The sequence below is a fragment of the Aquarana catesbeiana genome, linkage group LG06 (assembly GCF_042186555.1).
Source record: "Aquarana catesbeiana isolate 2022-GZ linkage group LG06, ASM4218655v1, whole genome shotgun sequence".
Classification (NCBI taxonomy): Eukaryota; Metazoa; Chordata; class Amphibia; order Anura; family Ranidae; genus Aquarana; species Aquarana catesbeiana.
This window is the reverse complement of record NC_133329.1, coordinates 368,385,563-368,398,674: the sequence shown is the minus strand read 5'-3', so window position 1 is coordinate 368,398,674 and position 13,112 is coordinate 368,385,563. Positions and strand designations below refer to the sequence as shown.

Here is a 13,112-nt window from a genome sequence, read left to right as displayed (position 1 = left end):
CCCCCCTTTCCATCCCTTCTCCTCCCCTCCCACTATTTCCCCTCCCCTCCACTCCTTTTCCTTCCTTCCTTTAACAAGGATTGTCTATAAACGTTTTAATTCTCCTGAATATTTGCATGTTAAAATGTCTGACTTGCAAAAAACTGCATAAACTAGAAATCCAGACAAATTAGGTTTCTAAATTGTATGAATATGCATTCTGGACAATTTTCAAAGCATATATTCAGGAGAATAATACAAAATTAATATCTATGAGTGATTTTTTAACCACTTCCATACTGAACACTTTCACTCCCTTCCTGCCCAGACCAATTTTCAGCTTTCAGTGCTGTCACGTCATTTTTTTGGAGACAGATAGCTTTCTTTTGGTGGTATTTAATCACCACTGGGATTTTTATTTTTTGCTAAACAAACGAAAAAAGACCGAACATTTTGAAAAAAAAAGTTTTTCTTATTTTCTGTTATAAAATTTTGCAAATAAGTAATTTTTCTTCTTCACTGATGGGGCGGCACAGATAGGCTGCACTGATAATCAAGGCACTGATTGTCAGTGTAAACAATTTACTGACAGACTTGCCATATATCGGCAATCCTTTCCTCACATAAACACAGTTTGCAAGGAAAAGCCTGCCGATAACCTGCAAGTCTGTTTACATGTGATCAGCTGTGATTGGACACAGCTGATCACATGGTAAGGGGCTGGTGTAATTGGCTCTTTACCTCGATCTGTGATTAGCTGTGTCTGAAGGACACAAGGATGATAGAGCAAGCCCAATGCATGCCCTGAGAATGAAAGAGCCACGCTGTAGCCATCTTTCGGCTATAGGAAGGTACAGTATTAAAGTGGTTAAACCAATTTGCTGATTAGTAGTGTACAGAACAACTTACCTGCAGACCAAGAGTGAGAGCAAGGAAGGCATCAGGGATCCTTCTTCATTGTGCATTCTGCTTTCCACAATTGAGTGTCTAATCACATGTGCTAGGAGGGTGGCGGGACCTAAATAAACTTATACGGGGCTGCCTGTTTCTAGCAGTTTATGTTCTGTGTCTCCAGTGATAACACAAGAAAACTGCAGCATAGAATTCTTCTTTCATTGCTTATGAGAATGGGAACTCTTAATCAAATAAGAAATCCTAAAAAAGAGAAAAAAAAACTTTTTTGTCTCTGTTTGCAGATTGTAAGGATTCAGCACATGAAACTGTGGCAAAGCTTCTGGATTAACAAAATGGCCGTGGATCGAAAAAATCTAGGAAGGCGCAATATACATCATCTTTACCATGGTACAGCATTTGGCAGCATCAAAAACATTAACCAAGGAGGCTTCAATCGCAGTTACAGTGGAGTGCACGGTAAGACAATCATTTCAGATGAGACACAGAAGCGTACCACCCAACTGATCCTCCTGCCATTTTCTCCTTCTAAACTACAATGAAAACCCACCAACTTAAAGAATATGGAAACGCAACATTTCACATTCCTGATATTTGCCTGCTATACCATGTACATGTATGAAAATGATCCTGTTCTCTTTGTATCGCTTCCCTTGTGTGAAATCCCTTGTGTTCCTGCCAGTCCCCTTTCTTTCCTATTAGAAATTGACCACACTAAGCAAGAGAACACATCATGGTCAGTTCTCCAGCTGGGAGATGATCAGACTTGTCCTGACACCCAGTCCCTGCACAGCCCTTCACTGGGAGGTTCAGTGTGCTACTGTTTCTCCTCCCCTAGCTCTTTTGCAGCAGAGAGGAAAAGTGATCACTTATAACAAAGGGGAAAAAGGTATTTATAATGTTTGTTTGTTTGTTTATATCTATACACAAATGTTTTGCCTTTCATTTCTATTTTAAACCAAATGGATTGGCGAGGATTCCCATTCACTTTAATTTTTCCTCCACTTATTGCCATCTGCTGTGTAGCATTTCTCTCACTGCACATCTACTTCCTCTCTGCTCCTCTATGGTTCAATTCAGTCCCAATGACTTCTTTCCTCCCTTCATATCCAAAATGTGCTTCTACTGCCTTCTGCCCCCCACCCATGACCTGGATGTTCTGACACTGTGTCAAAGGATCTTTTTCCTTTGCTCTTTATTCCACAGGTTCCATTCTCCTCCTCAGATCTCCCAACTCTCATCTCATGATTTTCATAACAGAGCCCAGCAGACTTACTTGGTCAGTTATGTACGTACACACTTGCTGCCCTCGCCCATCTTGCTAACGTTGCCAGCAAGCATTCGCAGTCAGGTGCTCGACCAAGAATTCCAGAAACCAGCAGTGGGACATGTCCTGGACCCACGGGACACTGGGATTTTGGTTAAAGCCTAGGACAGTCCTGCAAATCTAAGACATGCTCCACTGCAATATGCCTGGTCCCGAATAGAACTATGGATGCAGACTGACAAAGTCAGCAAGATGAGTAAGACAAGGGCAGTAATTGTAGGGAGGCTTCTATTCTCCTTGCTTGAATGTTCCTGTTCCTCCTGCATGTGCGCAGCTCACACACATAACTGACTGAAGTCTGCTGGGTTCTGTTATGAAAACCATGAGATGGATTTGGGGTGATCATAGAAAGAGAGCGGAACCTGTGAAATACAAAGCAAAAAGAAAAGGTGACACAGTGTCAGAGGATCCAGGTCATGTATGGAAAGCAGGAAACGGAAGACGGAAGGAGCACATTGTGGATATGAAGGGCAGAATGGAGTCAACAGGACTGAATTAGACCATAGATGAGCAAAGGGAAGGTAGATGTGCAGCAAGAAGAAGGCCACTTTCACATTGGGAGAACTCTGCTAGGATCTGCCTGCTCAGCGAGAAACCTGTCTGTTGATTTCTGCTGAGCGGGCGGATGGCTTGTCCATGTCCACTTTGCTTATGCAGAGCAAACACAGACACAGCCCGCTGTCCTCTATGGGCAGACGGATGTAAACGGACTGCCTGTGTGTTTACATTTGACTGTCATCCAATCCAATCCCTATCCGTATTTTTTTTAGCAGATAGGATCAGATTGTAGGTCACTGGGTGTTAACGGATAGAGGGCAATGAATGGTCCGATCAGGTCCACCTAAAAAAGTGATTGGTCCACCCCTGTGAAAGGGGCCGAATGCTACACAGCAGGTCACAATAATTGGGCAGAAAATGAAGCTGGTGGTTTTATTGTGATTTCAAAGGAGACAAAGGCAGAAGGAGCAGAGCTGACAGGGGAAATAAATATTCTTGCTTGCCTGGCCTCCTGCACAATCCTACTGGCCAGTGAGTCAGGCCACCATAGCGCGTGTTTCGTTTTGATAATATAGTGTATATAAGTACAAAGTATTGGGACGCCTGCCTTCACACACATGAACTTTTATCCCAGTCTTGGTCCGTAGGGTTCAATATTGAGTTGGCCCACCCTTTGCAGCTATAACAACTTCAACTTCTAGGAAGGCTGTCCATAAGGTTTAGGAGTGTGTCTATGGGAATGTTTGACCATTGTTCCTGAGGGCATTTGTGAGGTCAGGCACTGATGTGGATGAGAAGGCCTGGTTTTTCCTGCTCCGCTCAAATTCATTACAAAGGTGTTCTATCGGGTTGAGATTGGGACTCTGTGCAGGCCAGTCAATTTCCTCCACCCCAAACTCTCCATGTCTTTATGGACCTTGCTTTGTGCACTGGTGCGCAGTCATGTTGGAACAAGAAGGGGCCATCCCCAAACTGTTCCCACAAAGTTGGGATCATGAAATTGTCCAAAATGTCTTGGTATGCTTAAGAGTTTCCTTCACTGGAACTAAGGGGCCAAGCCCAACACCTGAAAAACAACCCCACACCATAATCCCCCCTCCTCCAAATGATTTGGGTCAGTGCACAAAGCAAGGTCCATAAAGACATGGATGAGCGAGTTTGGGGTGGAGGAACTTGACTGGCCTGCACAGAGTCCTGACCTCAACCCGATAGAACACCTTTGGGATTAATTAAAGCTGAGACTGCGAGCCAGGCCTTCTCGTCCACATCAGTGTCTGACCTCACAAATGCACTTCTGGAAGAATGGTCAAACATTCCCAAAGACACACTCCTAAACCTTGTGGACAGCCTTCCCAGAAGAGTTGAAGCTGTTATATCTGCGAAGGGTGGGCCAACTCAATGTTGCCCTATGGACTAAGACTGGGATGCCATTAAAGTTCATGTGCGTGTAAAGGCAGATGTCCCAATACTTTTGGTAATATAGTGTATGTACATCATCCATATTTGCTGATTACAAATGCAGGATCTGTTTCCTACTTTGCAGTGGAGCCCAGTGGTTGTGCTTTATGGCTTCATCCTGCAATGCAAGTCTTTACTTTGATCCATTAAAACATTCTGTATGAGGTTAATAGCTTGTAGCTTATCCCAACAGTTGTACTTGTTAACCCCTTCCCGCGAGCGTACGCAGATCTGCGTACTCGGCTTTCCAGAGTTATACCGGGATAATCGGGATAATGCCCGCAGCTGCAGGCATCATCCCGGTACTGTTTTTTAGAGCCGGCAATCGGCTATCTAGGTATAACAACCGATGCAGCTAACAGCCACTCGGCTGTTATACCGGGGGAGCGGGAGGGGACACCCCCCTCCCGCCGCTCTTACCGGGCCTCCCGTTCGATCGGGAGGCCCGATGACCAATCGGCTGCCTCCAGCGGCTGGGGACGGACTGGATCTGTCCAGCCTCCTAATCGTATGATGTCACTTCCCATTTACTCGGCTGCCAATGGCGCCGGTTTTAAAAAAATACACAGTATTCAGAATCGCAGAAAACGGCGATCTGAATACTTTGAAGTGCAAAGGAGGGACATATTACTGTCACAAGGGATGTTTACATTCCTTGTGACAGCAATAAAAGTGATCACATTTTTTTTTTTTTTTTAAAAACACAATTTATTCATATAAAAATAAAATAAATAAGAAAAAAAAAATTAAAGCGCCCCCGTCCCCGCGAGCTCGCGCAGCAAAGAAAACGCATACGGAAGTTGCGCCCACATATGTAAACGGTGTTCAAATCACACATGTGAGGTATCGCCGCGATTGTCGGAGCGAGATCAATAATTCTAGCACTAGACCTCCTCTGTAACTCTAACCTGCTAACCGTAAAAAAAAATTTAAAGCGTCGCCTATGGAGATTTTTAGGTACCGTATTTTGTCGCCATTCCACGAGTGCGTGCAATTATAAAGTGTGACATGTTTGGTATCTATTTATTTGGCATAACATCATCTTTCACATTATACCAAAAAATTGGGCTAATTTTACTGTTTGTTTTTTTTTTAAATTCATGAAAGTGTACCTTTTCCCAAAAAGTTGCGTTTAAAGCACCGCTGCACAAATACCGTGTGACATAAAATATTCCAATAATCGCCATTTTATTCTTTAGATTCTCTGCTAAAATATATATATATATATATATATAATGTTTGGGGGCTCTAAGTAATTTTCTAGCAAAAAATTCGGATTTTAACTTGTAAACACCAAATGTCAAAAATAGGCTTAGTCATGAAAGGGATATTAAACTGCTATTTTGAAGGATTAAAACCCCTGTCAGGTTTCAACTGCTAGGTACGGCTTCATTAGGCTCAGTTCACACTATGAACCTCATGTCTAATCAATTGTACAGCAACCGCACCACATTCTCATTCAATTCACAAGATTCAGTGTGGTGCAATTTGAGGCCATTAATTTTGAATAGGCTCAAATCGCACCGCATTACCCCCTAGAAGTGTATGCACTTTTTTGAGCCGCACAGCAACCAGACCGCATGGTCATTTTGTACACTGCAATCCTGTGCAGGCAAACGCGTTGCGTTTGCGTCCTGCATTTGTGTCCTTCGTTCGGGTTGTTGTTAACTTTGTATTGATACTCACAGCAGATCACAGGGGCAGTGCGATATGCATGCGGTGTGGGAAGTGTTCACAGATCGCTGCGATTCCCACACCACATAACTGTGAACCTAGCCTAATAGGAATGTCCCTTCACCTACTGTCATGTTCACAATGGTTTACCTAGACAGAAAGTGAGGGAAACTCTGCAGGAGGGACACATATGGCAATAAATACCTAACAGAAGCCTTTCCTTTATAAACTAACAATAAGTATTTTTATTTTTGTCTGTGTTGCTGTTTGGAGATTTTCCTTTAGTTCTTGTCTAGTGAAACCATTGTCATAAGGACAAAGAGGCTAAACTCACTCAAATGGAGCTGTTTAAACTTATGGGAGTTCTAATCCTTTCCCATTTTTTTGACATTTTTTTTTTTACATTGGATATATGCTTTAAAAAGAAAGGCTATAGTAGTGGATAATCTACACTGACTGTAGTAAATGCTTTACACGTACAGTATCTCACAAAAGTGAGTACACCCCTCACATTTTTGTAAATATTTTATCATATCTTTTCATGTGACAACACTGAAGAAATTACACTTTGCTACAATGTAAAGTAGTGAGTGTACAGCTTGTATAACAGTGTAAATTTGCTGTCCCTTCAAAATAACTCAACACACAGCCATCAATGTCTAAACCGCTGGCAACAAAAGTAAGTACACCCCTACGTGAAAATGTCCAAATTGGGCCTAATGCGTCAATATTTTGTGTGGCCACCATTATTTTCCATCACTGCCTTAACCCTCTTGGGTATGGAGTTCACCAGAGCGTCACAGGTTGCCACTTGAGCCCTCTTCCACTCCTCCATGACGAAATTACGGAGCTGGTGGATGTTAAAGACCTTGCGCTCCTCCACCTTTCGTTTGAAGATGCCCTACAGATGCTCAATAGGGTTTAGGTCTGGAGTCATGCTTGGCCAGTCCATCACCTTTACCCTCAGCTTCTTTAGCAAGGCAGTGGTCATCTTGGAGGTGTGTTTGGGGTCGTTATCATGTTGGAATACTGTCCTGCGGCCCAGTCTCCGAAGAGAGGGGATCATGCTCTGCTTCAGTATGTCACAGTACATGTTGGCATTCATAGTTCCCTCAATGAACTGTAGCTCACAGTGCCGGAAGCACTCCTGCAGCCCCAGACCATGACACTCCCACCACCATGCTTGACTGTAGGCAAGACACACTTGTCTTTGTACTCTTCACCTGGTTTCCGCCAAACACGCTTGACACCATCTGAACCAAATAAGTTTATCTTGGTCTCATCAGACCACAGGACATGGTTCCAGTAATCCATGTCCTTAGTCTGCTTGTCTTCAGTAAACTGTTTGTGGGCTTTCTTGTAAATCATCTTTAGAAGAGGCTTTCTTCTGGGAAGACAGCCATGCAGATCAATTTGATGCAGTGTGCGGTGTATGGTCTATGCACTGACAGGCTGACCCCCTATCCCTTCAACCTCTGCAGCAATGCTGGCAGCACTCATATGTCTATTTCCCAAAGACAAATTTTGGATGTGACGCTTTGGATATAACTTCTTTGGTCAACCATGGCGAGGCCTGTTCTGAGTGGAACCTGTCCTGTTAAACCGCTGTATGGTCTTGGCCTTCGTGCTGAAGCTCCGTTTCAGGGTCTTGGCAATCTTCTTATAGCCTAGGCCATCTTTATGTAGAGCAACAATTTTTTTTCAGATCCTCAGGGTTCTTTGTTGCGATGAGGTGCCATGTTGAACTTCCAGGGACCAGTATGAGAGAGTGAGAGCGATAACACAAAATTTAACACACCTGCTCCCCATTCACATCTGAGACCTTGTAACACTATCGAGTCACATGACACAGAGAAGGGAAAATGGCTAATTGGGCCCAATTTGGACGTTTTCACTTAGGGGTGTACTCACTTTTGTTGCTAGCGGTTTAGACATTAATGAGTATAGCTATTTTGAAGGGATAGCAAATTTACACTGTTAAACAAGCTGTCCACTCACTCCTTTACATTGTAGCAAAGTGTAATTTCTTCAGTGTTGTCACATGAAAAGATATAATAAAATATTTACACAAATGTGAGAGGAGATACTGTAAATATTCAATGCCATAGCAAAAATATGGAAGAGCAAGCATGCAATAATAATTATAAGCAAACACTGTAATAATAATAAAAAATATAAATAATAACGAAAAAATCAATAACTGTTCACTTAGAGCCCATTCATACAGGGGCAACTTTGGATCCGACTTCAAGTCGCCCCCAAGTCGCCTCAAGTCGCGCTACATGAAAAAATCTATGTAAGTGAATGGATCCGTCTTAATGTACACTACTACAGTTGCTCCGACTTCAGAAAAGGTTCCTGTACTACTTAAATCCGACTTCTAGGCGACTTGTACCCATTGATTTCAATGGAAGTCGCCTCCAAGTCGGATGCTCTTTCATAGTGAGACAACTTTACAGGAAAAAGAAAAGAATTTACCCAGGAAGAGCGACCGCGATATGCCAGCTGGCTCGCTCATCGGGAAAGGAAAAATGTGTTTTTTCCTTTCCCAATGAGCAACAAGCAATACTGACATGTGTTTGGTATGAATTATGAAGGGGAACACGACGCCAAATTTTAAATAAAAAACTGGCATGGGTTCCCCTCCAAGAGCATACCAGGCCCTTAGGTCTGGTATGAATTTTAGAAGAACCCCTATGCCGAAAAAATGGCGTGGGGATCACCCCAAAATCCATACAAGACCCTTATCCGAGCACGCAGCCCGGCCGGTCAGGAAAGGGGGTGGGGATGAGCGAGTGCCCCCCCTCCTGAACCGTACCAGGCTGCATGCCCTCAACATGGGGGGGTGGGTGCTTTGGGGAAGGGGGGCGCCCTGTGGCCCCCCTCACCCCAAAGCACCTTGTCCCCATGTTGATGAGGACAAGGGCCTCTTCCTGACAACCCTGGCCGTTGGTTGTCAGGGTCTGCGGGCGGGGGGCTTATCGGAATCTGGGAGCCCCCCAGATCCCGGCCCCCCACCCTATGTGAATGAGTATGGGGTACATCGTACCCCTACCCATTCAGCTGGGGGAAAAAAAGTGTCAATAAAAAAATACATTACATAGGTTTTTAAAGGAATTTATTAGGCAGCTCTGGGGATCTTCTTCCAACTTCGGGGCTCTCTTCTGACTTCTCCGCTCTCTCCGGTCTCTTCTCCGCTCTCTCCGGCCTCTTCTCCCGGTGTCCGGTTCTTCTTCCGTTCTCCGGGGCATGATGGGACTGTGACATCATAAGGGGCAAGGCCACCGGTTGACATCACCCGGTGACCACGCCCTATGCCTATATAAGTCGTTGTGCACTGCATACATGGCATTAAAGCGGGAGAGAGCGTCGTGTCAACATCGGAAGAAGAGAAGAGGGAAGACGACGATGACGAAGCAAAAGAGTGGCAAAAGAGCAGAAGATAGCGGAGGAGCCCGGCAGAAGAACCGGAGAGCGGGAGAAGAACCGGACACCGGGAGAAAAGGCCAGAGAGAGCGGAGAAGAGGCCAGAGAGAGCGGAGAAGTCGGAAGAGACCCCAGAAGTTGGAAGAAGACCCCCGGAGCTGCCTAATAATAATTGCATAATTACTTTAAAAACCTGTCTAATGTGTTTTTTTATTGACACTTTTTTTCCCCCAGGTGAATGGGTAGGGGTAAGATGTACCCCATACTCATTCACATAGGGTGGGGGGCCGGGATCTGGGGGCCCACTTATTGAAGGGCGCCCCCCTTCCCCAAAGCACCCATCCCCCCATGTTGAGGGCATGCGGCCTGGTACGGTTCAGGAGGGGGGGTCGCTTGCTCGTCCCCACCCCCTTTCCTGACCGGCCGGGCTGCGTGCTCAGATATGGGTCTGGTGTGGATTCCGGGGGGACCCCCACGCCGTTTTTTCGGCATAGGGGGTTCCCCTTAACATCCATACCAGACTTAAGAGCCTGGTATGTTCAGCTCCCTGTCCTGGAGGCGACTTCAAGCCGTGTTTGAAGTCGCGCTGTGATTCATACTCAAGTCGTATCCAAGTAGCCTCCCATAGTCGCGCTGGAAGTCGTGTTGCCCCTGTGTGAATGGGCTGTTAAAAGGTAATCTGTCCCAAAAAATGTGACTTTCAGCAAGATAATAACAAGATAAAATACATTTTTTCCAGGTCTGCCTGTGTCTGGATCAGTGTAATACCTTTACTTTAAGGTTGTTCACACTAAATTAATATCTGCAGCCTCAAACATTTATATAGTTTTTTTTAAGCAGAGGTCCTGGAGAATAAAATGCCGGGTGTTGCAATTTTTGTGTATGCACAGTGGTTTTTTATATGCACATTTTTAGGAAGCTTTCACAAGTCGATAACAGGGAAACAGGAAGTGACAAAATCCTCGTCACTTCCAGTTTCTTAGACCATAGAGATAATCAGGGAACTTCAGTCCTGGACCCCCCAGTGGAACTGGAGAGCCCAGAAAGGCGGCTGGAGGGGAGACCACCTTCCACCACATGTAAAAGCGATCCATCTGCTATTTAGCCACTAGGATCACTTCTACATTATTCAGCATCGACAGCTGAAAAAAAAGATATTGGGGTCTGCAGCCATGGGCCTGGTATAACCATCGCTACCCAAAGATTTATGGATATGTGCTAAGGGTAACAAGTGGTTACGTTTCATAAAGTAAAGCCTGACAATGAAGTATTGTTTTTTGCTCCCTCTTTTAAATATACCATTGAATGCATTTTGTTATATCTGTTCAATATATGCAAAAAATAGCCAGAAAGCCAGCACCATCTTGTGCATTCTGCAGTGTTATCTCACTGCCCAGTTCACCTCTGAACAGAACACCCTCCTCACTGGTTGTGATTGACAGCTGCAGAAGCCAATGGCTCCCGCCGCTGATTCTGACCCGACGAGGATAGTGAGAGCCGAGAGAGCCTCTGCTCTCGTGCACGTTACTGGAGAGCACATTTTTCAAGAATGAGGACTGCTCTCCAAGACTTAGAATGGGATGGAATATTGGCATTGATGAACACAGAACAGAAATGGGAATTCTTCAACGTGACTTTATGTGAACTCACTGCAACGTATATTCCCATGGGCAATAAGTTTAAAAGGTTAAAAATAAAACCTATGTGGCTCACGGCCAAAGCTATAAATAATAAGAAAAGAGCTTTTAAAAAATATAAAAATGAAGGAATATCATTGTTTAAATGTTTCAAAGAATATAACAGAATATGTAAAAGGCAAATAAAAGACGCAAAAATCCAAAAACGAATGACAGATTGCAAAAGATGGGACAAACCCCCAAAAATTGTTCAAATATTTTAATAGTAAAAAGGTCAGGTCTGAGCATGTAGGCCCTTTACAAAATAATCTAGAGTGGATGACTGGGGACAAAGAGAAGGCAAATGAATTAAATAGTTTCTTCAGCTCTGTGCATACAAAGGAGCATGGAGGAGTCAAGTCCATAAATCTTTCTATGTTATAAAGATAGGGAGAGGGGAGGTGCTCTGTTGTCCTAACACACTTCTTGCACTAGGGTGGCAATGCTGCTCCTCCACAGATACAGTATGGTGAGTGTTGTCACCCTAGGACAGGAAGTTTGTTACTGGTAGGATTACCTGGTGAAAATAATGAAAGGATAAGAAAATGAATACAGACACCAAATCTAAGAACTGGTAAGCTGCAATATTTCATTTTTTCTTCCTAGGTTTAGATACATTTAAAAGTACTGTATATAGCACATATATTTCATAGTAGCTGGTGGTGTAACCAGTTTATTTTACATTGATCTTACAGGAACATCCAAAGGATACGGCACATACTTCGCTGTGCAGTCAAATTACTCTTGTAGCAACAGATATTCTACTCCTGACAGCAATGGGCACAAGTATGTTTACCAAGCTGCAGTGATAACTGGAAAATATTGTCAAGGAACCTACCAGTTAAAAGAGCCTCCCCACCTCAGTAACGACCCCACCGGTGACCGCTATGATTCTGTGGTAGATAATATAGGAGCAACAACGTTCTTTGTGGTGTTCCATGATGACTACGCCTACCCCGAATACCTGATCACTTTCAAATCCTGCTAGTGATTCCTAGAACATTGCCAAAGGAAACTGCCAACAATATTACACCAGGCTGATATAGGATCTCCTAGAAGGCCCTGACTTTATGGAAGGACTTCACTAATACAATGAGGACAACTGATAAAATCCAGATAAAAACACAAACTAAAAGTAGGAAAAAAAAGGTGTGCCCAATGATGGTAAAAATCTACTAAAAAATACAATCTTAAACCTAGTACACACAATGAGATTATCATACGAATGATCGTCCGTTTTTTTTTTTGCCTGCTAGACTTCATATCGAAAATGATTAAGTTACTAAAGTACGAAAATTCTCGTACAACAGAATAAAAATTCGGAAGTGATATCATGTATTTGTATTGTATTTTTTGACGAAAACTGTACTGATTAAACCAAAGTTGAAAATCTTTCTCGTACGATAACAGATTGTACGTCTTTGTCCCTTTGGAAAATTTTGGACAACAGCTGTGTACTAATGATCAAATTATCGTATGATCACTTCAAAAACTATTTTTTGTACGATATTCTGATCGTGTGTACGGGGCTTAAAGCCTGGTACACACTATGGGGGTTATTTACGAAAGGCAAATCCACTTTGCACTACAAGTGCACTTGAAATGCCCTGTACACACGGTCGGACATTGATTAGACATTCCGACAAAAAAAAACATGGATTTTTTCCGAAGGATGTTGGTTCAAACTTGTCTTAAATACACACGGTCACACAAGTTGTCGGAAAATCCGATCGTTCTGAACGCGGTGATGTAAAACACGTACGTCGGGACTATAAACGGGGCAGTAGCCAATAGCTTTCATCTCTTAATTTATTCTGAGCACGTGTGGCACTTTGTGCGTCGGATTTGTGTACACACGATCGGAATTTTCGTTGGAAAATTTTATAGCCTGCTCTCAAACTTTGTATGTCGGAAATTCCTATGGAAAATGTGTGATGGAGCCTACACACGGTTGGAATTTCCGACAACAAGGTCCTATCACACATTTTCCATCGGAAAATCCTATCGTGTGTACAGGGCAGAAGTGCAGTCGCTGTACATCTTAGGGGTAGATCTGAAATGAGGGGAAGCTCTGCTGATTTTATCATCCAATCATGTGCAAGCTAAAATGCTATTTTTTATATTCCTTGCATGTCCCCCTCGGATCTACAGCGACTGCACTT

At 43.6% G+C, this 13,112-nt stretch overlaps 1 protein-coding gene across 2 annotated transcripts in view; it reads left to right on the top strand.

Moving 5' to 3' along the window:
* Positions 1 to 12,295, top strand: part of LOC141147097 (protein mono-ADP-ribosyltransferase PARP15-like) — a 95,255-nt gene extending 82,960 nt beyond the window's left edge. For both annotated transcript variants that reach the window (XM_073634197.1, XM_073634196.1), the window contains 2 exons: positions 1,176 to 1,350; positions 11,646 to 12,295. In XM_073634197.1, the coding sequence (XP_073490298.1) occupies positions 1,176 to 1,350; positions 11,646 to 11,938 (468 nt within the window). In that variant the 3' untranslated portion in view covers positions 11,939 to 12,295. The remainder of the gene's footprint in view (positions 1 to 1,175; positions 1,351 to 11,645) is intronic.
* The last annotated feature ends 817 nt before the right edge of the window (positions 12,296 to 13,112 follow it).